The sequence below is a fragment of the Aulonocara sp. 'chitande type north' Nkhata Bay genome, linkage group LG2, assembly GCF_057382095.1.
Source record: "Aulonocara sp. 'chitande type north' Nkhata Bay isolate Kocher_YH1m ecotype deep benthic linkage group LG2, A_spYH_male_GT1.1, whole genome shotgun sequence".
NCBI classification, from domain to species: Eukaryota; Metazoa; Chordata; class Actinopteri; order Cichliformes; family Cichlidae; genus Aulonocara; species Aulonocara sp. 'chitande type north' Nkhata Bay.
In genome coordinates, this window is record NC_141345.1 from 33,678,102 (window position 1) to 33,705,870 (window position 27,769).

At 38.2% G+C, this 27,769-nt stretch overlaps 3 protein-coding genes across 7 annotated transcripts in view; 2 read left to right on the forward strand and 1 right to left on the reverse strand.

The window, feature by feature from the left end:
- The window catches only part of LOC147338235 (teneurin-3), a 133,438-nt gene extending 127,521 nt beyond the window's left edge, over positions 1 to 5,917 (forward strand). For all 4 annotated transcript variants that reach the window (XM_086260011.1, XM_086260022.1, XM_086260032.1 and 1 more), the window contains 3 exons: positions 1,221 to 2,832; positions 3,562 to 3,692; positions 4,230 to 5,917. In XM_086260011.1, coding sequence (XP_086116137.1) covers positions 1,221 to 2,832; positions 3,562 to 3,692; positions 4,230 to 4,982 — 2,496 coding nt within the window. In that variant the 3' untranslated portion in view covers positions 4,983 to 5,917. The remainder of the gene's footprint in view (positions 1 to 1,220; positions 2,833 to 3,561; positions 3,693 to 4,229) is intronic.
- Positions 5,918 to 11,107: 5,190 nt separating this feature from the next.
- tdo2a (tryptophan 2,3-dioxygenase a) lies at positions 11,108 to 16,520 on the forward strand. Its single transcript, XM_086260054.1, has 12 exons — positions 11,108 to 11,263; positions 11,407 to 11,512; positions 11,600 to 11,690; positions 12,105 to 12,175; positions 12,647 to 12,774; positions 12,870 to 13,056; positions 13,369 to 13,476; positions 13,598 to 13,709; positions 13,899 to 13,956; positions 14,486 to 14,565; positions 14,851 to 14,941; positions 15,234 to 16,520. The coding sequence occupies exons 1-12, from the start codon at positions 11,229 to 11,231 to the stop codon at positions 15,385 to 15,387; spliced, it is 1,221 nt and encodes a 406-aa protein (XP_086116180.1). The 5' UTR covers positions 11,108 to 11,228; the 3' UTR covers positions 15,388 to 16,520.
- ctso (cathepsin O) lies at positions 15,152 to 27,567 on the reverse strand. Of its 2 annotated transcripts, XR_015124490.1 has the most exons (9): positions 27,178 to 27,567; positions 25,023 to 25,128; positions 24,727 to 24,851; positions 22,038 to 22,205; positions 20,774 to 20,895; positions 17,783 to 17,946; positions 17,012 to 17,051; positions 16,836 to 16,928; positions 16,660 to 16,707 (listed from the first exon to the last, which is right to left on the reverse strand). XR_015124490.1 is itself a non-coding variant. In XM_086260066.1 (8 exons), the coding sequence occupies exons 1-8, from the start codon at positions 27,550 to 27,552 to the stop codon at positions 16,673 to 16,675; spliced, it is 1,188 nt and encodes a 395-aa protein (XP_086116192.1). In that variant the 5' UTR covers positions 27,553 to 27,567; the 3' UTR covers positions 15,152 to 16,672. The 2 variants fall into 2 exon arrangements, 1 of the variants encoding a protein (XP_086116192.1); XM_086260066.1 differs by lacking the exon at positions 17,012 to 17,051 and having other exon boundaries at positions 15,152 to 16,707.
- Positions 27,568 to 27,769: the final 202 nt, after the last annotated feature.

The window sequence follows — 27,769 nt, forward strand, 5'->3', positions numbered from 1 at the left end:
TGTTTAATATTGTCCACAGTCTCTACAGTAGCAGTAACAAAATATGTACACTATTCCAAGGCCAGTGCTCAATTTTGCAATGATAAAGAAGTTATCTAGAAATCACTGGATTCATCAATTGGGCAAATACCTTTAAGGAATTCAGCTTAATAGAATTTGTGTGATCTTGCTAAATAACAGACAGCAATTACATACCTCTAATAGCTGAAACCTTCTAAAACTCTACACCTCACCATCTGACTCCGTCTCCACTTGCTAAAATTACAGCTGGGTTACCAAAAACAAGTTGAATTCTTGTAAGAGTGTATTTATCACATATTAATTGGCAACATCTAAATAATGCATACACTGCGTTCTAATGGTTTATTAATATGTTCGGTTAAAGCAAACCTGAACACTCAGGTTGCTGTGGTGTTTAAATTCTAAGAATGTGCTTCATTGATCAATACCAATACATTATGAGCAAACTCCATCTTAAAGAGTGTAATTTTGCATATGTATATTATGAAAAATTTACTGCAAGAATTTAAAATCTAACCTTTCAAGTGGTGCATGTCAAACAGGAAAGAGCAACTCGGTGCTATATCGTTCTCTCACTTTTTTCCACATAAATATTCTTTAGTTGTTTTGCAGTGTTTTTAAAATTGCAGAGGGACGCTCTGCTACAAACATATGCAGAGATTTTTCTTAGCAGTCGCAGGCTGCATCCTTGTGTTGCGTGACCTGGAGCGGCCATGTCAACACTCTGACACAAGTAACACAGGAGGCTCAGGGAGCACAGGAAACCTCAGTGTAGCAACGGATGACTGGGCTTGACAATTTAACAGAAAAAAAGTGGTAAATGCTTGGAAGGCAGGCCAAACTCCTAACTGCATCTACTGTAAATTAGCTAAAATAAGACTTCCTGGCTAAGATGAGTTAAAAATAAATATTACTTCTATTTGCACAGTGAGTCATTAGCATGGAACTAGTTAAGGAGTCGATTTTTATTCATTTATGTATTTTACACTGTAAACATAAAGATTGTCACAGAGGTCTATGTAGTATTTTTATTACCTTTTTCAATAATTAGACAATAGGCAGTACAACTAAAAACAGTAATACTACTCAGTCTATATTTCATATATCTTACTACACCCTGCTTGCACTCAGGATGTCTTGCATTTCAGAAATATTATCCAACTTAAGGAAATATTCCCTATTTTCTCTTTTCCTTTTAGTCCATGGTTCTCCTGCTTCACAGCCAGCGACAGTATATATTCGATTTTGACTCTCTCGACCGTCTATCTGCTGTCACCATGCCAAGTGTGGCCCGCTACACCATGCAGACCATTCGTTCAGTGGGTTACTACAGGAACCTTTATCACCCGCCAGAGAGCAATGCCTCAGTAGCGGTGGACTACAGTGAAGATGGCCTCCTGCTGAGAATAGGTCACTTTGGCACAGGCCGGAGAGTCCTGTACAGGTACCGCAGGCAGAATAAACTGTCAGAGATCCTGTATGACAGCACAAGGGTCAGCTTCACCTATGATGAAACAGCAGGTGTGCTGAAGACTGTCAACCTGCAAAATGAAGGTTTCATCTGCTCTATTCGCTACCGGCAAGTGGGTCCCCTGGTCGACCGGCAGATTTTCCGCTTCAGTGAGGATGGCATGGTCAATGCACGCTTTGATTATACTTATGACAGCAGCCTGCGTGTCACCAGTGTACAAGGCGTCATAAACGAAACGCCACTTCCCATCGACTTATACCAGTTTGATGACATCTCAGGAAAGGTTGAGCAGTTTGGAAAGTTTGGGGTGATCTACTATGATATAAATCAGATCATATCCACTGCAGTCATGACATATACCAAACACTTTGATGCACATGGACGCATCAAGGAAATCCAGTATGAGATATTTCGGTCACTCATGTACTGGATTACTTTCCAATATGACGATGTGGGCAGAGTCACCAAGCGAGAGATCAAGATTGGTCCTTTTGCTAATACCACCAAGTACAGCTATGAGTATGATGTGGATGGCCAGCTCCAGACTGTATTCTTAAACGACAAAGTGATGTGGCGCTATACTTATGACCTTAATGGAAATCTGCACCTGCTGAATGCAGGAAACAGTGCCAGACTTTTACCTCTGCGTTACGACCTGCGAGACCGCATCACCCGGCTCGGGGACATCCAGTATAGAATGGATGAAGATGGTTTTCTTCGTCAGAGGGGAGCAGAAATCTTTGAGTACAACTCTAAAGGCCTTTTGGTACGGGTTTATAGCAAGAGCAGCGGCTGGACAATTCAGTATCGTTATGATGGACTTGGCCGAAGAGTATCCACAAAGAGCAGCCTGGGCCAGCACCTGCAGTACTTTTATGCAGATCTGAGCTATCCGGCTCGAATAACACACGTATACAACCACTCAAGTTCAGAGATCACCTCACTCTACTATGACCTACAAGGCCACGTGTTTGCTATGGAGATCAGCAGTGGAGAAGAGTTCTATATTGCTTGTGATAACACCGGCACACCTCTGGCTGTCTTCACAAGCAACGGCCTCCTGGTCAAACAGCTTCTATACACAGCATATGGTGAGGTCTACTTGGACTCTAACCCAGATTTCCAGCTTGTGCTCGGCTTTCACGGGGGCCTTTATGATCCTCTGACTAAACTGTTGCACTTTGGGGAGAAGGATTATGATATAATGTCTGGAAGGTGGACCATTCCAGATGTTTCTGCTTGGAAAAAAATTGGCAAAGAGCCAGTCCCTTTTAATCTGTACATGTTCAGAAATAACAACCCCATCAGCAAAGTCCATGAAGTTAAAGAATACGTTGCAGGTAAGATGTGCACCTGAAGCTGCTCGTGCTATTGCAACAATTGCTATTATTTTCATGATTGATTTTTCTGCCAAGCATTTTTTTCTGTTTATCAAGAAGCAGCAAGAAAAAGCAAATACTTGGCAGCTTTTCCTGAAAACATTGAATTGCCAGTTAATTTTAAATCTAATCCATAATCTGCTAAACAGCTGTGATGATTGTCATTGATCTGATGATCCAATTTAGCTTTATTAACATCTGAATATTGCATGTATATTCATATAAGCTATTAATTTATTCAATATGCAGTTTTCAAAAGCATCAAATTAGCGTTAAACATGTACTAAAGTGAGTACTCAAGAAATTCGCTCTCGCTAAAGATCAGTCTGAGATGGAATCACAGCAGCCATGACACCAATATGCTATCTCACCATATTAATTGTGGAAAATATCACATTTCTTAACCAGATTCAATTCAATTCGATTTTCAATTCAATTTTATTTATACAGTGCCAAATCACAACAGTTGCCTCAAGGCGCAGCTGATGATAAGTCTCACAGGGAGTTACAAATATCCTCTAGAATATTTTTCCCCAGGACCACATTTTGGCATCATGAAACACACACGCACTGTCACTGTGTCAGCACATTTAAACTATACCAGCCATACTCTTGCAGCTAGTTCATTTTCAAATCTTTAACTATAGTTAGAACTTTAGATTTTAACCTCAATTCATTTCCTTTTTTCAGATGTTAACACCTGGCTAGTAACTTTTGGTTTCCATCTTCACAACACCATTCCTGGTTTTCCAGTCCCAAAGTTTGACTTGAGCATGCCATCGTATGAACTGAGGAAGAGTCAGCTGTGGGATGATCTGCCGGTGGGTAAAATTAATGTCTCTCAGACAAAACTGAACCCAAAATAAACTGAAGAGCGACTGAGACAAAACCTTTGCTTCTACAGATGACCAGATTACAAAAAAGGTGTTAGTTTTTTTCCCCTCCCATTGTTTTCCTTTTACCTCTGTATTTTGAAGCTGCCATTTCCTAATTGGACTGCATTGCTTTTCATAGAAGATCTGTTTTAATTGGGCCATATTTGCATAATAATAAACAGAAAATAAGGAAAAGTTTTCTTTGCGCTGTCTGAGTTTAGTTACGAGCTGAACATATTTTAAAGCTGTCTAATTTTCTAAATAATATTCTGGTGTCTAAGGCCTTAACACAAAAAAGTGTTGCAGTAAAATTGTCATGGGGGATTTATCTACTTTTGGCTTGAGAACACAGCTTGAAAACACCATTATCTTGGATGGGGATGAAAAACTCTCTGAAGCAGAGCAGTAGCTGGTTCTAAATGGCCTGGAGAGTCAGGTTCTGCCATGTTCAGGCATTAACGTTTCACTGCACTTTTCCTACAGTCTATCTCTGGGGTCCAGCAGGAAGTAACCAGACAAGCACACTCTCTCTTGTCATTCGAGCGGCTGCCAGAGGTCCATCTCAATAGAGGTCGGAGAGGTGAAAAGTCTTGGCTGTGGTTCTCAGCTGCAATGTCTCCCATCGGAAGGGCTGTTATGTTTGCCATCTACAAGGGCAGTGTCCACACTCACACACTCAACGTGGCCAGTGAGGACTGTATCAAGGTTGCATCAATCCTCAACAATGCTTTCTATCTAGAAGACCTCCACTTTACCATAGAAGGGCGAGACACCCACTACTTTGTCAAGCCAGGCCTTCCAGATGCTGACCTTGCTGCGTTACACCTCACTAGTGGACACAAGACTCTTGAGAATGGTGTCAATGTGACTGTTTCCCAGTCCACCACAGTCATGGACAGTCGAACTCGGCGATTTGCTGATGTGGAGATTCGTGCTGGAGCTCTGGCTTTTCATATCCGCTACGGATCCACAGTGGATGAGGAGAAAGCGCGAGTTATCGAGCTTGCACGTCAGCGTGCCCTGGCAGGCGCATGGGCCAAAGAGCAGCAGCGAGTGAGGGACGGTGAGGAAGGGGTTCGCCCCTGGACAGAAGGGGAGAAGAGGCAGCTTCTGAGTAGTGGCAAAGTTTTGGGATATGATGGGTACTATGTGCTTTCCATCGAGCAGTACCCAGAACTAGCAGACAGCACTAATAACATCCACTTTCTCCGGCAAAGTGAAATTGGGAAGAGGTAACAATACCAGGTGTACTTTCTGCCAAAGAGACTTTGTTTTGGTGGAGACTCTCCAGTCGACAGAAATGAAAAGCAACTTTAATTAATAGTTGCTGGTGAGTGCCCTGAGTGTTATTGTGTTTTTGTATAAAAATAGAAAAAAAAAGGAACAAAGAAAAAAGAAAAACAAAAGAGGAGAAAAACAGAAGTAGTTAAAAACAATGCTGTGCATTGTGACCTGGACACTACAGAGTAAATGTTCAACTACGCTACGCCTTAACATGGCAGTTACAGGTCAGTTCCTCTGTAGCACAAGCCTTCTGGACTCTGAAACAGAGGAATAGTGGTGTCTTTAAGGAATCAGTGAGCTAATTTAGGTGTTTGGGTTTTTTGGTTTTTTTGTTGTTTTCATCAAGGAAAGTTGGGTCAACAAATTATTGTAAGAGCAGAGGAAATGTTTACATTATGCATATCTGCACTTCTCTAGAAGTACCAGGCTCGTGGGTGCAGTCCCAGAGCAAGCAGTGTCCTTGAGTATTTGTTTTGTTCTGTTTTGAAATCAGAGACTTCTGATTATAGAAATATTCTCACCAAACAACCACTATGTATACCAGATTTAGCACTGTAAACATCAAAATGTCTTATTCTTGTTGAGATAATTTTAAACAGAAAAAAAAGAAACGTGTTTAAATGCGGTACCTGATATTCATTGTGAGAAAAAAAACAACAAAAAGAAAAAAAAACAACAACAAAAGGACAGCAAAGGTATGAAGAACTTTGCCCGGTGGGACAAAGCACAGCTTTGTCTTGGATAGCACAGGGACACCACATTTTGTAAATTATGCAAGAGTTTTATGGCATTTTTTTAAGAAACTGAATAAATGTCTGTACTAGTCATCTTAACAGTAATTTATGTTGTGTTTATACATAAATAAAGTCCAGCTGATTTTTATTTTCGTTCTTTTAGTTTTATGTGAGACATTGATTCACAGAAAAAATTATATATATATATATCTATATATCTATATATATAGATATATAGATATATATTTATTTAATTATTTATTTATTTTTGTCATTCTTTCAAATATCGCTAATTTGGGGCTTCTTCACAATGCTCTGTTTAAGTAAGTAACAGAAACCTGTGCATGTGGTGACAACTATTTAGAAGTGGTGATGTATCTATAACTTGCAGTCAACTATTACTTCCACTAAATTTAATGTTTATTGGGCATAATGCCTTTTGACTTGGCTTTCCTGTCCAATGAATAATTCATCAACACAAATATTTCATGAACCCATCTCACATAAACAACAACAGTGGATACAAATATAGATCACATCCATGTTCTCGGTAGGTATCATTTTTTTGAATGTTAAATGCACTAATTAAAATGATATTGGGGTTCTTTCGGGTGTGTTGTTTTTTAGATTTCTGAAGTGAGACTTTTTTGATATTAAGGGTGTTCATTAGCAGTGTTAGGGCCAAGCTTTATCAAGGCGAGTTTGTTATTGACTTTTTTTGTCCGACAGTGTTTTAGTTCTAATTGTTAAAAATGTCAAAAAACATGTGAATCTACAAGAATCACTGTGCAGATATAGGTGAAAATGAAACTGCAACACATAATCAGACTACTACTAATCGGATGCTGATTTTGATTGATCTTCAGAAGCATTCCCAAATGGCAACATATATAAAGCACTAGTATTCCAAAATAAAATAAAAGCAGTGCCAAAACCCCATCAAATTCTCAAATTAGATTAATGATTTAAAATAAATCTTCTGAGCTACAAAGCCCTAGAAGACAAATAAAGCATTACTTTGAAGTCAGCTGCTCGAAGGCATTCTGAAGTATGTAAATTGATGAAGAAATTTTAAGTTTAATTAAGCTGAAGTATAGACAGTTGACTAAAAGTCTAGTCAGTCAGCGTCATTATCACAAAGGATAAATTTGCGTGTGAACATAAAAAGCTTATTTTCTCAAAATTACATTTAGGCTGTGATCACCTTTTCCGGTGTTTTTCATCAAAGCGCAGAAGAGTTTGGATGTTGGAATGTATAAGTCTGAAAATAACCCTTTCATATGAAAGTGATTTCTTTTTCGTGGTAAACTTCAAACAGCATTTCAAACCAAATGGGAGCCGAATATTCTTTGCTCAAAAGTTGTTTTACACTGTTGTTTTTGTCCTCCTCTCAGCTTCTCTGCTTCCCCCAGTTTCTTTATATGTTGTTGGGGGTTTTGTTTCTCCATTTAAAATATTTTATGACACACAGCCCAACAAAGGTGCATCTCTTTTAATGTTTCTCAGCACAAAATCTGAAATACATGCCTTCAAAGTTTTCATCAGAATCCCTTTGGGTATATCACACCCATTCACTGCCAACTTTTAATGAAATGTTTTATTAAAGTTCCCCTGTGAGCCATCGTCTGTTGTTCTTCACGTTGAAATTATAGTGAACTTATACGAATCCCCATTTGTTTTGATATATCCATACAAAGCATTTCAAACCCCTGCTGGAAAAAAAAAAAAGCGGAATTCTAATGCAAACTTGACTATGCCAAATATGAAGTATTCAAATCTTTCATTCTCTTAAAAGCCCTCTGATGCTCCCTAGTGGTACAAAGCACATAGTTCAGAAAGTCATCCGGCTGACCTGCTTTATCGCAGCACACTTGTTATAACAGCAATTATTACTGTTCCTTCATAAGGGTCAGAAATATTGTTTCTTTGAGATCCAACTTCAAATAATTTGGTGAAATTCTAGTGATTACTAAGCCAGATGTTGGGAGGGAAAAGACTCCAGGTTAATTTAAAGAGACATCAAATGGAATAGTTAAACTAGTAATATTAAAATGAACGCCAGTACTGCTGCAGTATCACACTGTGACCACACTGCCAGAGCAACAGTGCAGCATATCACTATGCAGTGCAACTAGCTCTACTTCAAAGGCTTACATAAAAGAGATGGCAGAACTTTGCAAGAACATCAAAGAACCAAAAGCATTGTGCAATAACCACATCAGAGCAACAGAGGAAAAAAATCAAGCATGTTTCATAATTCTTTTTTTCAGATGGAGGTAGCGGTATGAGATCACACCATCAAACATGAAATTATTTCACACTCTACATGTCCCCCTCTTGGATACCTGAAGATGAAACCAAAGATCATATGACACTTCAGTTTGACGTCAACGGGCTTGATTTATTTAGGTGGTTGATTTTGACTTTCAAGTGGCTCGGGGACTTTATATCAAAATAGCTGTTACAGTACTGAAGAAATATCTGCAAGTATAAATTCTGATTCAAGTCTAGAGATGTAGGGAATTGAAGCAAGCTTTGACAAAAATCTCCTCTCCTCAGATTCATATAAAATCATCTGACAAAAAGCTGAGACTAAAGACAGCTGCAGTAATTTAAAGCGAAGGTGAATTTACAGTAACAAAGCGGCGAACGTCGATGCGATGTTAAATATGTGCAATCATGTTCATCAACCGAGCTTATTAGATAATTATGAGCACATTAATAATCAACAGACGGAGACAACGCACATTTTAATTCTTAAATGTCCAGGGGGAAGTTAAATTTAAACATGTAGTCCGTGACTCATAAAAGATCTGTTTTTTCCCTTCTGCCAACAAACAAGCACACAAGCAAATGCAGTCTCATTATTGTTTTTACTCACTTTGAGCTGACAACTCGTCGAGCTTCCGTTTGATGAAAAATCAACAGGACCTGTAGAGATAAAATCAGATTGATGTGTAAAAGTATTTTTGGCAGGATTTCCAAATGCAGGAAATTTGACTAAACTTAAATAGTAGCGACTTAAAAAAGGATCAAACAGGTGCAATTTTTCTAAAGGAAAATGTTTGAACTAACAACAGAAACAGAAGGTAAAATATTAGAGTGTATAAATATTTTCTTTATGATGTTTGCCACTTAGAGGATGCCGCAGCAAAAAGAATTTTCTGGCACAACTTCACCTGCTTCCAAGGTGCATGGAAAGGATAAAAGAATTCGCGTTTCGGCTTGTGGCCTTCATCAGGGACCCTGATGAAGGCCACAAGCCGAAACGCGTTGGTCTATTATTAAAGTTGTTCATCTTCCCTCAAGTGTTGCTGGAGTTCCCACTTAGAGGATGCCTACAGCAAAAAGAACAGTTATTACTTAATCTGTTTGCTACATTTTGTAATACATTTGTTGCTACATTTAAATTATAAATGCACTGATTGTGTTTAACTGTGAGGATAAAGAGTCCAGTGATTTATATATGAAGGCCGAGCTGAAGACAAAGATGACATTGATTTATTCCAGGACTTTATACCTGTTAAAGGACAGGGAGAAGAGAGGGGATGGATAGAGATGGTTAACTTTCATTTCACATGGCAGTGAGAACAAGAAAATGATTTATCCCTGCCTTTTTTAATTAGTAACTCAGTCTCAGTCTGACTCAGTAAGGCATGTCATAATACATGTCGTATTTGTGAGACTTGCAAATGTACCGTAATAGGTCTCGTGTCTTCACAAACATCTCATCCACTGTAGCCGTTTCTCCACCAGCATCCCATTCATCCCAACTAAATGAGAACAAGAACAAAGGATTTTTGGGGTTCTTGCTGCTCTTCTTGCTCAGCGTGAAGCCTTATAATGCTAGGCTTGTACCATGTCCCAATTCAGAAATAGCTGCTTGTTATCATTCCTCTGATCTTCTGAGAACTGTTGCGCACGCTGATGGGACTACTTGGTAAGAGTGTTGGAAAAAAAACAAAACAGAGAGAGCTAATGATCTCAGGGACGATTTAGAGAGAGTGGACTGTGGATTCTTAGTTTCACGCGGATGAAACGGAGTTCACTGTTGTTCAAAAGCACTGTGTGTGTGTTGTGATGTGGCTCGGGTAGTGGGGAGCAACAGAACCATTTTTACACAGACCATGTGGATTGTGAGAACAACAAATATTTCCCATGTGCATGGCAGCTATTACAGTGTGACATGAATGACATTTTCAGCTTCCAACAAGCAGTGGACAAAAACACTCCCGTCTCTTCAAGGTATGTATATTGCTGAACCTCATTTATAAGAAGAAATACTTAGAAAAGTACTTAAAGGAGTACTATAAGGAAACATCATGTGCACTCAGTAACTTTAAAACCACGCATTTCCAATCTCCACCAACATAAATAGAATATTAACCAAACTGCAAATGTTTACAGCTGAGTTCAATGACATACAAACGGTCATCAGGGATTTCTCGTGACTTCCACACTAATACAGAAGGTCCTGAAAAATCTAATATAAAAACACTTGCTATAACACCATAGTAAACAAATTATTTCACAACAAGAAAAAACAATCTTATGATGCAAAAAAAAAAATAAAATACAACGGAGACTATATATATACACTTTACATTCTCTGTCTGTGATGCAGCAATGAGATTGTGAGTGTGTTTTAAGCAGTTGGGTAAAGCAACTTCTGAACTACCTGTTTTTCTTTTTTTTGCTGGGTTCAAATAATCCAATAAAAATGAACTGTATGAACCAGTGCTAAAAGCTGGGGGGGGGGAACTGTAACTTTAATATTTCTAAGATAGAGAAATTGTTTTAAGGACCTTGTTGAAATGAGATTTCCATTTTTAAATTAAAGCAAAATCACTCCTATGTTTTTAATCAGTGGCTAAACCTGTTACAGCTAAAACCACCAAATACTAAAAGCAGTATTTCTCTTCCTTCTTTGGGCTGCATCTACAGAGTCCCCGTAACATTTCAAAAGCAAAAACAGATGAAGCCCATATTTGTCTTCGCAGCAAGGACAGGTGTTGTCTATCTTATCTTTATAAGTTCAGTTTTTTCATAGAGTATAAACAGAGTATCCCTGAGTGTAAACACTGAAGCCCAGTGACTAAGACAGCCACGTCTAAATCAAAACCCTCAAGCAATGCATTGCAAATTCAAAACCTTATAATGTGGAGGTCATTTGATATTCCTGATAGCTTCGTAAATGCAGAAAAATAATATGCCCATATTTTATTATTTTTGGTCTGCGTGACCCTTCTTTTAGCAGGTCAAACAAAGTCCAGACGTCAGTCCTGAGTAAAGATAAACAGCAGCTCCAAGGGAAAAACTAGAGGCGGGCCGGATGGTAACTGTATACTTGTGACTGATTGGACAAGATAAGTCTTTAAAAACTCGGATTGTGTTGAAAACTCTTTTAGTAAATATTAGTCAATGAACAAGGATACATCTTTGCTGCCACCGATTTGAATAAGTCATGAGTGGATGTCCGTACTTTGAGAAGAAGCATTTGTGCGTTCATATTTTTAATCACACTTACACTCTTGGATTTTTATCCCCTTTTTTCACATACATTAAATAGAAAAATGTTACCTACATTTCTAATCTTGTTGATGGGAAAACAAGTAACCAGAGGTGTTCTCTTTGTACTCCAGGTTATTCAAAAATAAACCTCCCAAAACTGAAGAAGATGAGGATGACTCCCAGGCAGGGGTCAACAAGGCCAGTAGAGGAGGAATTATCTATGGAGACTACCTGCAGGTACAAATCTATATTTGTACTGAAATTTGCATTTGTTGTTCAATCAAAGTTTTTATATTAATTGATTTCTCTCTTTCCAACCCTCAGCTCGACAAAATACTCACAGCTCAGGTTCTGCAAAGTGAACTAAAAGCCGATAAGATCCATGATGAGCACCTCTTCATTGTCACCCATCAAGGTAAGTTGAGCTTCATTTTGTTTGAAATTATTTTTTTCTCATTTTCTCAAGAAAGCAAAATTGAATCCAGTCATGAACTTTACTTAAATGTTGATTTGATTGTAAATCATTCACCTTGTTTACAGACAGTTAGAGACAGGTGAAAAATGAAAATCAATTTTAAATTAAAGGGAGACTCTTTCACCCCTATAGTGAAGGATATGGAGGTTTTTGGTTGCATCCACTTAGTGTGAGAAGCCGCTGCACACTAATAGAAATAGTTCAACCTTTTTTTCCTTCATTTCTCTCTTTCTCCACCAGTGAATAGAAAAATGTAAAAGCCTTGACTGCTTACTGACCTTTGTCCTTACCTCAAAATAAAATACTTATATATATTTATGACGCTTAAAGATCTTTTTTTTATTATTATTTTAGCCTATGAACTTTGGTTCAAACAGATTTTGTTTGAACTGGACTCTGTGCGAGAGATCTTCATCAGCGGTCATGTAAGTTATATTTCTGTGGTAACAGAAGGTTAAGCAATTGTAAATTCATAATTAAAACAGAGAAAAATGAAATGTATCTTGCACTGCTGCTACTATTTTTAGATGCACAGTGCAAATGTTAAAGATTGAGTGCTAATAAGAAAAATGAAGTCAATAAGATGAAGGATTTAAAATGCATTTTAAAGAAAACCATCAGTGGAGAACACCGTCACAATCACTCAGTGCCTCTGTTTAAAAAATTACATTCACTAGTCATACTGAAGTTTGTGATCAGGTATTTACAGACTAATAGCAGAACAGCAGTTGTAATTTAATATCTTGCTTAGGTAGAAATATACATTATATGTTATACTTGCAAAAAATATTGTTGGAAATACAAAAAGAACTAGTTATTTAATTAGACTGTTTCCTGACCTGCAAGCTTAAATATGATCAGCAATAATTCCCCTAACATTTGCTCTTCCTCTGAAGGTCCGAGACGAACGTAACATGCTCAAAGTCAACACTCGCATCCACAGGGTTGTGATGATCTTCAGACTGTTGGTTGACCAGTTTGCAGTTTTGGAAACAATGACAGCCTTGGACTTTTTTGACTTTAGGTAAACTCCTCTCCAAAAAGCAATATAACATGCACTCCTCCACAACGTTGCACTCTGGCTTAACTGTGTACATGCATGCTTATTTGTGTATACAGGGAATACCTGTCTCCGGCCTCTGGCTTCCAAAGCCTCCAGTTTCGGCTCTTGGAGAACAAAATTGGAGTTCCAGACAACCTGAGGGTTCCATACAACAGACGCCATTACAGGGACAACTTTAAAGGTCATGACAGTGAGATGCTGCTCTCCACTGAGCAGGAACCAACACTTTTAAAGTTAGTTGAGGTATGTTTTACAGCCACATACATGTGGAAGGGCTACCATTTTTGATTTAGTTAGTAAGTAATGAAAACACATGAATTTGTTGTTCTTTGTCCTGTTGGAGGACTGGTGGGCAATTAATTTTGCCAAGGTGCCACATGACAAACTGGGACTTCTGTAAAGGGCCAAACCAATAAACTGAACCCATTTCTGCTCAATATTAATTTTGTCTCTCTACGACAGTCCCAATTTCTCATGTGACCCTTTGGCGAAATTAATTGCTCACCCCTGTGCTAGAGCATACATGTGAGTATAAACCCTGGGCTGTTCTTTCAGGAGTGGCTGGAGAGAACTCCTGGATTGGAGGTGGATGGCTTCAATTTCTGGCAAAGGCTGGAAATCAATATACTTGATGGGTTAAATCAGGAGAAGGAGAAAATTGAGGTAAGAGATGGCTCCAGCTTTCAGAACAAACTTTTTTTCTTTTTCTTTTTTTGCTGTCCCTGGAGTACACCGATGACTGACAGAGACGGCTGTTTTTTTCCTCCCATATTTTCTTTTAAAGAAAATGCCTGATTCTGAAGAGAAAGAGGAACTGATGGCAGAGATGGTCAGACAGAGGGAGCTTTTCACATCTCTGTTTGACGAAAAGCGCCACGATCACCTTGTCAGCAAGGGTAAGTGTTTAATCAGATGCCATAATCACCGAGGCTTTATCATGTTTATTTACAGCCTCTATTTAACACAAAGTGAAGCTTATCTTGTGCAAGGTGTGGACTTTAAAATTGAAACTAGTTTACAAAAGGATGTAAACACCAACATTTCTTGTTACCTTGAAAATAAAAAATTTCCCTTTCGTTAACAAGGTGAGAGGAGACTCTCTTACAAGGCTCTGCAAGGTGCTCTGATGATATACTTCTACAGGTATGTTTAGTTTGTTTTAGAAGGTTTCCTCACCTTTAATGGTCTAGTGGTGACACTGTATGTTATATTTGCTTCCTATTCATCGTTTTAAGTTGTTAACACCTGGAGGCTGCAAACAGCTTCAGTGGAAAGTCTTGCACAAGAACGCCTCAGTGCTAGTCCCTGAGGCAAGGGTACTCATTTGTTCTTCCCACATAAATTTTCCATATCACAGGCCCCTTTGTGAAACCTGCCTGAAAATGTAAGCTTTATTAAAAGGTGTGGTAACCAGCTTTTTTTTTCTTTCAAATGGTTGCGGTAAGGACACATTGTCACTTGAGATTTACTGAGTCTATGCAAAAGTCAACAGAGGTAACTGAAGTTAGTGGAAGGTGATAACAGATGCAAAATTTAATACGGTAACTTACTGGTGGTAGTGAACAGGTGATAGTTGTGCTCATGTTATAGCTGATATGTAGAGAAAATAGTTGTTGTTTTTTACATTATAATCTGTGAAACATAAAATCTTCTTCTTTTTTTTACCTTTAAGGGAGGAGCCAAGGTTCCAGGTTCCCTTCCAGCTGCTCACATCCCTCATGGATATCGACACCCTCATGACGAAATGGAGATGTAAGTACCGAGGCATCACCATTGCTTGCTACGTGTAAACAGAGTAAGAAAGTTTGAGGGGAAAGGAAAGTATATTTGTTTTCTACAGTGTGTTGTTTTTGCCCAAGGGCAGAACTGGACTAACAAAGAAGCCTACAAAGTTACTAAACTTTAAAGTTAGATTTGAACCCAAGAGGCAGAAGAACCTTATAACATCCTCCATGCCCGCTGATCAATACAACCTATCGCCAATGGACAAAATAACAATGGCTATTCCTGGATGTTTTCTCCCCTACTTTTTTGTAGACAATCATGTGTGCATGGTTCACCGGATGATTGGCAGCAAAGCTGGCACAGGGGGGTCGTCTGGCTACCACTATCTTAGATCAACTGTCAGGTATTGTATGATGTAAAATAATGTTATGATTAGACATTTATTTTCACACAGCAAGTATCCGAAACACTTCAGAGTTAATTTAGATAAAGACAGCACAGTGCTACTCTGCTTATCTTAATTAACTTGTCATGTAGCAGCTCCTTCTGTAATGCACAGTGACAATATATTTAAAGTTCAAAGAAACAACACAAGAGTAAAATAAAATGTGAACCGCAGTTTATTTTTTGCTTCTCAGAAGACGAAATTCAGCACATACTAAATAAATCATTCTATATTTGATCTTTTTAATTAGTGACCGATACAAAGTTTTTGTGGACCTTTTCAACCTGGCAACATTCCTGGTGCCTCGCCACTGGGTACCCAAGCTGAATCCCAACATTCACACTTTTTTGTACACGGCTGAGTGCTGCGACAGCTCCTACTGCAGCAGTGACGACTCGGATTAGAGTGCATCTCACTCGTCTGTCCAGGCTTTTTCACTTAAACAGATCTCCCAGCAGCGGATTATTTAGTTCAATGAGAGGTGAAAATCAGGTCAAAGAAATACATTTTGTTGATGTTCATGAGAAACAATGCATGGCATCTTGTCAGTGTACCTTTAAAGAACTCATACACTGAAATATGAAGTGTATGTGTTTTCATGAATGGAGGCAATTCAACATATGGCCAGTTTTATCAAACACTATATATTATTAAGAAGGATTTCAAATCTAGGTGAGATGAAATTCGAGGTCATGTGGTATTTTAATTTGACATTAGGTGAACTGGATGTTGGAGTGAAGAATAACGCAGACGGGTTGATTTGAAGGCGTGATGTCCTTACATCACACATAAATGCACAAAAACAGTAAACGTAACAAAGTAACTACGTTTGTACATATTAATGCTTAGCAAACAAGAGAAAATCAAGATAAATTATGCTGCAGGCTTATGATGCAATGTCTGACAGATAATAAATCAAATATTTAAACAGCCAAATTAAGACTATTTTACTTTAATCTTGACAGTGAGCCACAAAGTACTGCAGATGGCTCCTTGATAAGAGGTGCTCAGATGTTTCCTCAATAAATTTATGTAAATTGGCTGAGATTGACCTGAAAGCAAACAGATCAGTGAGAGCAGTGATCAAACTGTGAGTGCAAGGACAACGCTGGTGGCGATGATGAGTTTTTACAAAAATGGATCATCTTTCATCTCAGCACAGTGATGGTGTCAAGGAGGGAGCCATTTCAGACTACTCAGATGTGTCTTGAGTGCATAAAGGTGTACAGCAAATGATGAACCAATGAACCAAACACATCAACGTCTAAAACAAAACCATTTGCACAGAATAAATATGAACCATAAAATTGTACATAATGTTGTTGTTGTTTTTGTAAAGTTTTAAATTAATTTTGTCATGTATTTATGCACTCATTAATGAAATATCTTTATAGCCAAATGTATGACTCATAACCTATGACATATATCTGTATGTATTTAATAAGATGTGTTTTATATGATGGAACAATTCATGTTATTGTATTTTTGCAGTGATGTGTTTTATTGTTCTATTAAAATTCAACACTTGCCAACAGTATGAAGTATTTTATTTGGTACTTTATTAATAAAGTATTTTATAAAAGTATTTTATTTTATTTTAAAGTGGTACTCGAAAGCAAACAGATGAATGATTTGAATTTTGGCACTGGTACACACACACACACACACACACACACACACACACGTACGTCAAAGAAAAACAGCTGCCACTGAATCTGCAATGCCTGCAAAAAGAAAAAGAAAATAGAGAAATACTGTTATTCCCCGAGGAGATTCTGGACACTTCAGTGCACCCCTCTTAAGCTGAAAGATCATATAAACATAAAATGTCAAGATCAAAGGTCAAACTCACCACAAACGTTACCACCTATTTTTATATAAACATAGCCCTCATTTCCCCATCTTGTTCCCCAGGAGTTCTGCACAATCCAGTACGGAATGTCCCCTGAAAGACAACATGCATTTAAGACTGAATTATTTACTAGGTAAAGAAGATCTACTTGTGTTTAGTATGTGTGCTGCACCCACATTAGACTGTTGCATAATCACTCCAATGCTTGCGTAATACCTAGAAAACAGAAGTGTTTGAAATAATTGATGTTAATGTAAAGTATTTTTGTCTAAACTATGCCCATAAATAAAGTATGAGATAGCTGCTACCACACAGCTGTAACCAAACTAGTGTTTAGCCTCTAATATTCATAAGTGTCCACTTTCTGGATCCCAAAAGAAGTAGATAAACATCGAACTAAACAGAACATCTGGTACATCACGTCAACATGAGTACACAAATTGTTAATGATTACAATTTCAGCTAACCTTTGATCACTGTATGCTAAGAGAACAGGGCATTAGGGTACAAGGTGAAATAGCAAAATACTTAATGATACACTGTAAATAAGGCAATTTTAAAAAGAAAACTCATACTCTGCTTTAATCTCGTAAATTACTTGCAACTAGACAAGCAGGAGTTGTAAAAGAGTTGAGATGAAATAAGGAACTTTGGTTCTTAGGACCTTGAGAAATTAAAACATTTTAATTTTATTTAGTCTTCAGATCTGACATGTAAAACTTTTTCCTCCTGCTGGCTCATATTTCTCTTGAAAGAAAAAATGTATTTTTAAGGATTCGAAATAAGCTAAAAACTCTGATCAAATGCAGGTTTAAACTACTTTCACAGTGGATTACAAACCTCTAAAAATCGAAAATTGTGTTAGCTCAAATAAATTATAAAGTCATATTTTTTAAACTATTCAAAATACTTTGTCTCACTTAAATGTGACATGTGGTAGTATTTACCGGTAGTGTCATAGCCGACAATCAGAATAGCATGGGTGGACCATTGGCTGGAGCAGTGGTATTGGATGATGCCTCCCAGGTAATCTTGCCAGCTTACAGCATCCACAATAGCAACCAAAGGGCCATATTGTACTAGCTGACCCATCATTGCCTTCTCTTGACCACTGGGGAAAAAAAACAAAAAAAAAAAAAAACACAGCACAACGTGTTCTTATAATTACGTTACTACTCTAATGTAAAGTCAGGCAGTTAAATGTTGTACAAGAATATTTAACTAATCAACTTCAATTATCAGTACATCAGTTTTGTTTGATTTTTACTAAATGTGGTGCATTTTCTCCCGTCAGTTTGTTGCTCAAAAACTGGCCTCTTCAGTTACACTCTCTGTCCTTCCACAAGATGATTCCCGCTGGGGTTATGTCACGCTGTACTCTGCCAGCCTTACTACATATGGTGCTCGAAGCCCCTGTTTGTGCCAAATCTATACCGAAGAAAGTCAGAATAAAGTCATTTGGGTTTATGGTGAGGTTGTGTTAAAACTTTATGGTGTTTTGCAGCAGTAAAAATCTGGTTTAACCATGAGATTAGCCGTCTCTGTGACCTCCCCAAGTCTCCACCCTGCAGAAACATCCAATTCCAGCAGCTTGATAAACTCCGTGACCTAACGTTGAGACCCCTCAGAAGTGTTTTCCTTAGACCTGTTTGTGTCAAACAGGTCTAAGGAAAATGTTTAGACTGGATCAGTGAATTGTGGATGAGAGAACATGAGGAATTTAAGTAACATTGTGTTGATATGCAATAAATCTCAATATCAGCACTTCACTTTCAAGTTCTGTTTAGGAAGGCAAAGTGGCTTTATTTACATGGCACACTTCAAACAGAGGGAAGTTAAACTGCTTTACACGGACAAAGGGAAGCATCAAAACTGTCATTCAAAAACAGTGAGCCACAATAAACTATAAATATAAGAGCACGGAATGACAGGTAAGTATGCAAAAGGAAATAAAATGCATCCAAAGAAAATAAAATATGAACATAACAGTCCGCTATGAATAAATCTACATTGCAGTTATGCCATTAGAAGCTGACCTGAAAACAACAACTATAAAACACAGAAACCAATCCATCACAAACAAGGGAGAACAAGTGAGTTTTTGGGTTAAATCTGAAAGTGGCTAGATTGGCGTGCATGATATATCATCAGGAAGGAAGTTGTTTCCATCTGTATGCAGCACACTAGCAGAAGGCAGCCTAACCTAGTTTGATTCTAAGTGATTTATAAACCAGCAACAGAACTTGAAAGTGTCCGATTTAAGAATATCACCTTAAATTCTAACCTCTTGTTACAATTCTGGCAGCAGCGACTGAGAGGCCCGAGGCTGTCTGACAGGCTTTGGTGAAAACAAGAAATATTTATGATATAGAAATGAAGTATCACTGAGTTTCTGCAAACCTTTGTGAATTCCAAACCTTGGTAGTCAGTATACAGAGTGAGAATCTCCTGGCTATGGCATTCATCATGTATTTAACTTTTGTCAGGTAGCAGCTGGGGTGGCTGACTGTTTTACTTTTGACTCGTTAACACAAATTTCAACTCCACTAAAAAAGATGAATGTGAAAAAGATGTTTGTTGTTGTTTGTTTTTTAAAGCACTTCATGGAGTGTGCATGTAGTTGAAATAATCAGTTGAGTTTATGAACTTCTCTGATAAATGCCTCCATATTAAAGTAGAATGAACAACATGTTGGTAAAATCCCATTACAAAAATGCTGATTGTTTTATTTGTTTCCAAAATGGATTTGGTCCATGTGTACATTTTTCATAGCTGGGTGTCCAACCCGATTACTGAGTTTAGAAAAGCAGTATATTTTTGAATCGCTCTTGAGTTAAAGAAGCAAAATCAACCACATTCAGAGTCTGAGGTCTAGTTGCTATTTCTCCCTGTAGTCTTTTACTTCCATTACTACTTTAAGTCCTTAAACTGCTGTGTGAAGATAAGAGGTTATCTAGGCCATCTCACAGAGATCCAGGGTCCTGCAGCAGCAGTACAAATCTATTCTCAAGTTTAACTCTCCTTTCTCCAGCTTCCCATGGCTGTATCCTACAAAGCACAGGTTGATGAGGCACTCTGCCTCCATGGTATTGAAGGCCAGTTGATGGTACTGCAGATCTCAGCTCACTTGTCCCCCCATTTCCCTGACAAGTGATTTGTAGTTCTTTTACTTTGCACCAAGAGAGTTGCTACTACTTGCAGAATTATTGCCAGGCAGACAGTACTCCTGTTTCTTACTAGTCGTGGTTGTGATAATTTGCTGTGTTTTAGCACAGTAAATTATCACTACCAAGACTCTTTTCCAGTATATGGAGTCTATGATAAATGAGGTTTGTACCATTCAAGGTCATGGTTGCATACTGACACTGTAATAAAAATATTAGAAGAAACATGGCAGCCCTCCATGTTTTTAACAAATTCATTCATGTTTGGCAGAAAAACATCACGAAAACAACAGTTTCAACAATTAAACAATTAAAATGTATACTATTGTTTAAAAGATTGCACATAAATAAATAATAATAAACAATAAACATCATCTTAGGTTACTTGGATGCTCAGTTAAATCTGCTCTAACAGTGGGTTCAGAGCCTAGCTATGAAAGTATTATACTGAGAAGGCAAAATAACAATAACAACAGAAGGCATTACATATGCACGAAGCAAAGTCCCTGTTCTGTTCAATTTTAAGTAAAAACAATCAGATTCACCTTTGGGCCAAAAGAACTGACCCGGAGTTAAGAACCTCTGTGCTAGTGAGTTATCGATGTCTGTGTTGACAGAGTAAACACTGTGATTGCACAGAACCAATCCCACGCCCATTTCTCCGTCCTTGGTACTTTATGAAACCCACATTAAAGTTGCATGTTATTCTCCTTAAATTTATGAAGTTAATATTTTATTCCTTGTAGAAAACTTGATAAAAAAATAAAGTCTCACCTGAAGTCATGTGTTGTAAAGTTCTTTACGGCAACACCGCCATGTGACTGGGAGAAAAAATGGCAGATATCTGTTTTGGCCTTATAGGGATACTCAGACTGACTCACCAACTTCATTCTGGTCTGCAAAGCAAATAATGAACATTAGTACACAGCATTTCTGTTTTATTTCATTTTTCTTAATGTGTATGTCTAAACAATGTTACACAGATTTTATAGATGCTAAAGTTTTAAATCGTGTGATTCTACAGTGATGTGCAAAGGTTTTAAGCCACCCACTCATTTCCTTAAATTTTGCTAGGAAAATTGGGAAGCAGGTGCAGCAATTTACTGAAACATGCAAAGATATATGGGAATATAGTATATATATGCTCTGTCAAGGTGACCCCTTGACAGAGGCTCTCTGGAGGCCAGCCCATTGACTGATAGTGTTTTGACAAGATCCCCAACACCAGTGGCTGAAATGCAGCCCCAAACCACGACAGAGCCTCCACCATGTTTTACTAATCACTGTGGTACCTCTCCTCACTTCCTCCAAACCAAATATGTCACATCTGAATTCATCACTCCACCTGTTGCCACAGATTTTCAGTCCAGTTCTTGTTTAAGCTGACATACTTCAGTCTTTTCTCACCATCTCACTCTCTTCCTTTCTTAAAAATGGCTTCTTGACAGCCACCTATCCACTGAGAACATTTCCCATGAGGCTTCAGTGAACAGCAGAAGGATCATCTGAAGTGCAGGTGCATCTCTCAGGTCCTCTGTCAGCTTTTTGCTCGATTTTTACCCATTTTTTTAAGGACATGACTTTCAGATAATGTTCATTTGCTGTAGATAGATTTTTTAAGGACTGTCATTTCTTCTTTTGTACTCCATATGTCCAGTTTACTCACTTTTTTGGTTTTTGGCTAAATTTTCTTTATAAATCACCTTGGTGCAAAAATATATTGTATGCCTGTAAAACTTATCATTGGCATTTTTCATATATTCAACTAAACAGGAAACAGGAACAAAGTATTGTTGAATTACTGTTCAAGACACTTACAAAATATTAGAAAGTTTGGCACCTTGGAAGCAAAGAACAGAAAAATGAGAGGTGGCCTCGGACTTTTAGACAGTACCATATTTTCAATTTCTCCTGTTGCCTTAGTGATACAGAAATGTTAATTGCAACCTTGGTCATTTCAGGTATTATAAGCTAAGATTCTGGAAGCATCTTTTATAAGACCTAAAAATCTGTTAACGTTGTGTGACTATCAGCATACCTGTTTTAACCAGTTCAGAGCCCGAGTTGTGGAGCCTCCATTACAGCCTGCGTTTTGGTAGGAGCAGTCAACAACCTGCTGCACACTGAGCTGCTCCAGCTGTGAGCCTCCTATGGCATGGACAGACTGTATGGCACCAACCACACTAAAAGCCCAACAGCTCCCACACTGTGAAGGTAAAATTACAGAAATGAGACAAAAGAGAAAAGAAAAAATCTCGCAAGCATTATTTAGATCCAGCTCCTGACCTAGAATCTATTCACACTGTACCATCCTAAGGAGCTATTTCTTATTTATTTCTGGAAATGAACTACCTATGCATATCTGTCTATATAATCCTACTATAATAATCATCTAAAAAGCCCTCTGCCAGTGTTATAAGACTGACACAAGATTTTAGACTGTTTAATCAAGTATCTTCAGTTTCTAAATGCTCTTCGCGGTACGTGATAATGTGACTGTGACCGATTGTTTTCTGCTGCCATCTGCTGACAGAAAAACCACAGGTATGCACACGCTTCAGAAAAATGTGAATATCTGCTTCAGTTAAAGGTCTTAATTTAAGGTTTTATGTCTATGGCTTATTTATTGTATTCAGACTGCAAAATAATTTCTCATATTTTATATCTGATATAGATTAAAAAATGCTTTCCTGAAACCAGTATTGCTTTTTTTGCTGGTACATACACTAGTTCATCATGTGAGGGATTCTTCTGTGTGTTTTGTTTTTTTGCTTAATATTTGCACAAGCAAATATTATTCTCCAAACGGCATCCTAATATTGCATGCTCAGTTCACTTACTTGGCATAAATGTATTCCCATAGATGTAATGAAAAACTGAGCTCTCTGTTAAAATCCAATTTTTGCTGCTCAATATGGTTTCACGGCTTAAAATCAATGCTGAAAGCAAAATCAGTCAATATTGCCTGGTCTCAACATAAGTATGTGCTGAGTATACACAATATTAGGGCTATCTGCTTTTAAAGTGATCAAATGTTCTCAAGACATAAACATGGAATCAAGAAAGGTAAAAAAAAAAATGGATCAAGAAGCATTAACAAGATGTGAGTGGTTTGATATATCGGGTCTGTGTGCATCCTACAGCAGTTTATATTCTGTCTCACCATCTATGTACTATAAAAACTCAGCAGGTCCACAGGCAGAGCTAGAGAAAAAAAAAATCTGACCGGTAAAACCGCAGCAGAGGAGAGTGGTAGGTGAGAGTGGTCATTTAGTGCATCTCCCTGGAGTGCGAAACTTTACCTGAATAGAGCAAAGTAAAATATATGATCATGATGGCGTTCAGCTGAACCGGTTATGTCTCTCCCTTAGGACAACAGTTTTACAGCAATATCATCATCCCCTATGGCAAACTGACTGAGTAAAGAGATAAAGGACAAAAAGAGCAAAAAGTGTATCTTCAGCAGGGACAAGCAACAACTCCGTCTCACTAACCCTCTCCCTTCTGTACCCCCAGGTCCATTCTGCTCCCTGAGCAACAGCTCCAGAGGTTTAGCTTGTCATTGCTCCTTTGCTCTTCCACTACCATTACCGAGGTCGCCTTTGAGTCAAATATGCCTTTTCCTCTCTGGTACTTCATATTAAATGCTTCATATTTGAAGAGCGTTCCCAATGTACTCATCTGGGAAAAAAAGTCTCTTTCCACTCACCTTAATTCTCACTTTGAGACATGTGACAACAAGAATGTTAGACTTTTTTTTTAATGAAAAAAAATGTCTGCATAAATTCTTAAATATTCTATATTTCAAAGCTACCACATTTCAGCTTGGATGATTAGGCATTCGAGATTACTAAAAAGAGTTTCAAGTTTTGATTGTCCAGAACACGGGAAAGAGTTTGGTGCCGAGAGAAGGCAAAAGAGTTTCTGGGTCTTGTTTACATACGCTTTCTCTATAGATGAAAAATAATTTTTAACTTGAATCTGTTGATGAAGGGATACACTGGGTTCAGTGACAACGATTTTCAGAGTCCTCTCTGAGCCCATGCAATGATCTTCAGTACAAAATCTCAGTTGTCCCTCACATAGATGTATATGATGAAATCCCTACATTCTTTTTCTGTTAAGAAATGTTATTCTTACACTTACAATACCAGCCACACATTCTCATGTCAACATTTGATGCGTTTTGTCTTCTCTGTGTTATTTTCAATTAGATGCTTTTAAATTCAATTCAATTCGATTTTATTTATATAGCATCAAATCACAACAACAGTTGCCTCAAGGTGCTTATGATCAACTAAAACCACTTAAAATTGCTTTTATTTTACAATTTTCACATCTTTTTTCACTTTGGTGGGGAGAAAAATAATAAATTACAATAAAAAATGTTTAAAAAGTGTTAAATGTATATTCACCCTTAAAACTGAAGCACTGAAGTCTCTTGCACAGGGCATCATAAATTTTCACCTACTTAAAAGTGAAAAGCAAAGAATCACCTGACAAGTGTCTACATCATAATTTTGACTGTGTTACTGGTGAAGACTTGCATTCATTATCAAAGCCTGTGTAGTATTTGGTATTCTGTACCTGTTTGTTGATTGATTGCTTTATTCATAAATAATGAAAAGGCATGACTTTATATGTCCAATTATGTCTCTGCATCTAAAGCATCTCCAGCTAACCTCCCACATGTACAGTATACCTACAGTATCATGTGTAAAACTTACTGCTTGCTGGTCCTGGACTGGTGCCACGGCTGCCTTGTCCCTCCAGTCAAATTTGTCTGGGAGCTCCTTTACACTCAGTCCAGAGAAGAGAGGAGCTCTCTCATAGACTGCTCCCAGGTACAGATCTGTGGATAAAAGATACAGTTCAAAGTCATTCTTTTTTTTATACAAACACAAGTGTAAACTATGATTCTGCAGACTCAGCCTAGTTTAACAAAAGGCAGGACAGAAATATAAATTAATAAAATGTCCAAAGGATTCACTAAACATACCTCTATGTCAAAATATCAACCTACCTCTGAATTCCTCCTGTGAAAGGTCAGAGAATTGGTTGATACCATACTTGGCAGACTGTGTTTCTGTGGAAAATGAGTTCAGATAGGTGTGCCGTATTGTAGCTCTCTGCAATTACACAAATGAAACGGTACAATGATATTAAATGAGAGGGGGGGAAAGGAAAGAAAAACATAACAGTAAACTCTGGTCTTTAAAATAAGTTGTTCATGTAGATATTCAATACTTTTGATAGAAAGGGAAATTAAAATAATCTACATTTATGTATTTGAAACCTCTCAAAACTTTTCTTATCCAACTCTGACTAAGAAAACACACAATTGTTAATATAAAAGCCAAAAAAAACTCTAAGCATGTTATGCTGACAGATGTTAAAACATATTAAGCAGCTTATAAAAGATACCATCCATTAATACCATCCGGCCCTGTATGCTTCAGGAAAAACTGAACAGGATGGAGGTGGACCCCTGCCTGGTGGCTTGGATCTCTGACTACCTCACCGACAGACCACAGTACGTCAGGCTGAAGGACATCACGTCTGACACAGTGGTCAGCAGCACAGGAGCACCACAGGGAACTGTGCTGTCCCCTCTTCTCTTCACCCTGTACACCTCTGACTTCTGCTACAACTCTGAATTATACCATATTCAGAAGTTTGCAGATGACACGGCCATCATGGGGTGTATCTGGGATGATCAGGAAGAGGAGTACAGAAGTCTGGTGAGGAACTTTGTCGCATGGAGTCACACAAACCACCTGCAACTCAACACCTCAAAGACTAAGGAACTGGTTGTGGACTTCGGGAGGTCCAGAGAAGGTCCACTGCCGGTTCAGATAGAGGGGGAGGAGGTGGAGGTGGTCAACAAGTACAAGTACCTCGGGCTGTGGGTGGACAATAAACTGGACTGGTCATGCAACACAGAGCACCTGTATAAAAAAGCCCAAAGCCGACTGTACTTCCTCAGGAGGCTGAGGTCTTTTAACATCTGCAGGAAGCTCCTGAGGATGTTTTACCAGTCGGTGGTTGCTGGAGTACTTTTCTATGCTGTGGTGTGCTGGGGGAGCAGCACAGCAAAGAAGGACTCATCCAGGCTGGAGAAACTGATCAGGAGGGCTAGCTCTGTGGTCGGCATGAAGCTGGACACTCTGGTGACAGTGGCAGAGAAAAGGACATTAAAGAAACTGCTGGACATTATGGACAATGCTGGGCATCCTCTGCACACGGCCATAAACAACCAGAAGAGTCTGTTCAGTGACAGGTTGCTTCTCCCCAAGACAAGAACTAACAGACTTAAAAACTCCTTTGTCCCACACGCCATCAAACTGTTTAACTCCTCTCTGGAGGGGAGAGGGAGGGGAAACAGGAGGACAAAGGAGGGGGGAACAACTAAGCTGTAGTGCCTCTTCACCTCACTGTACAATACCTTGTGCAATACTTTTTGTAAATAGTCAACAGTGCAATAGACTCAATACTTGAAATGTGCAATTCACTTGTATTTTTATTTTTTATTCCTATTTATTCTATTTATCCCCTTTGTATATTTTATTTATATTTGTCTCTGTATTTATATATGTGTGTGTGTGTGTGTGTGTGTGTGTGTGTATAACAATTCTGTAACTGTAACTTCGGTCGTTGCTGTGCTTTTTTTGGAAGTCGAATTTCCCAGAGGAACCCACCCGAGGGATTAATAAAGTTCTATCTTATCTCTTATCTTATATCAATATACACAGTATAAAACTGTGGCGACCAGTTGGGAAATAAGGAAGCAGGTAAGAGTGAAAGACTAAATTAAATGTTCTTGATCGCACAGCTGCTTTTATTTCATACGACTTCAGCTATTAAGCTGCAACTTTATGTTCACCTCCCTCATGTTACTCGGAACACCAGTGTTAACTATTGTTCCAATGTTGTAGTACAATTTTCACTTAATCTCAGTTTATGCCAGTATTTGTATGCTTTTTATATTTATATCTATATTTAATGTAACATCCACCAAAATTTCCAAAATTATTTTCGGTATTTCCTTCTTCTACGTGAGTGGGCGTGGTCTAACAAGAAGTACTCCCCCAGTTTGTTTTCAGTTTTCTGTCTGAGCACTTCACACTTGCTAAGTGTGGCACTTGAGAATTCTTCTACGCCTCCCTCACTTTACATACCTGAAAACTGAGATGACGGCGACTAAATTCCTCGCTGCTTACTTCATACGTGCGGTGAAACTGCTTTTTGTATGCCCCGAAATCAGCGGCAGAGCCGTTTAACTGAGTCCCAATTTCACTTGAGTTCACATTTTGGCAAAACACAGGAGAGACAATTAATCCGAGAGCGACCACAGCGGGTATGAACACCTGACAAGCCCTCATTTGACGAACAAATGTCAGCTGAGAAAACATCCACACGGGGAAGCACAAGCGTTTTGATGTTCGCGGAAAAGGGTGAAGATTTGTCGCGCATGCGTTGTAATCAAGAGGCGTTCCCTTGGAAACGAAAGAAAGTTTACTACGACGAGCGCTGGTTGATAAAAAAATTTGCATGCAAAAAATGTAAACTATTTAAAACGCACATAAAGTATTTTAGGTGTGTGTGTGTGTGTGTGTGTGTGTGTGTGTGTGTGTGTGTGTGTGTGTGTGCTGAAATGAAGTTTAATTATTCACATCAGTTTTATCTAGATTCAAATGATCGTTTATTCAACTGACTGCAAGACAATTAAACACATGTTCAGCCAAACTAAACCAGAATTTAAGCCCCTAT

Excerpts from the sequence above, each read along its gene's own strand:
- tdo2a (XM_086260054.1), top strand. The coding sequence starts at position 11,229 with ATGAGTGGATGTCCGTACTTTGAGAAGAAGCATTT. Across the intron at positions 11,691-12,104 it reads CTTCATTGTCACCCATCAAG|CCTATGAACTTTGGTTCAAA; the intron begins GTAAGTTGAGCT and ends TTATTATTTTAG. Across the intron at positions 14,566-14,850 it reads CCTCATGACGAAATGGAGAT|ACAATCATGTGTGCATGGTT; the intron begins GTAAGTACCGAG and ends ACTTTTTTGTAG.
- ctso (XM_086260066.1), bottom strand. The coding sequence starts at position 27,552 with ATGCAAATTTTTTTATCAACCAGCGCTCGTCGTAGTAAACTTTCTTTC. Across the intron at positions 24,852-25,022 it reads TTCACAGGAGGAATTCAGAG|ATCTGTACCTGGGAGCAGTC; the intron begins GTAGGTTGATAT and ends TTTTATCCACAG. Across the intron at positions 17,947-20,773 it reads TTTACAACACATGACTTCAG|TGGTCAAGAGAAGGCAATGA; the intron begins GTGAGACTTTAT and ends TTTTTTCCCCAG.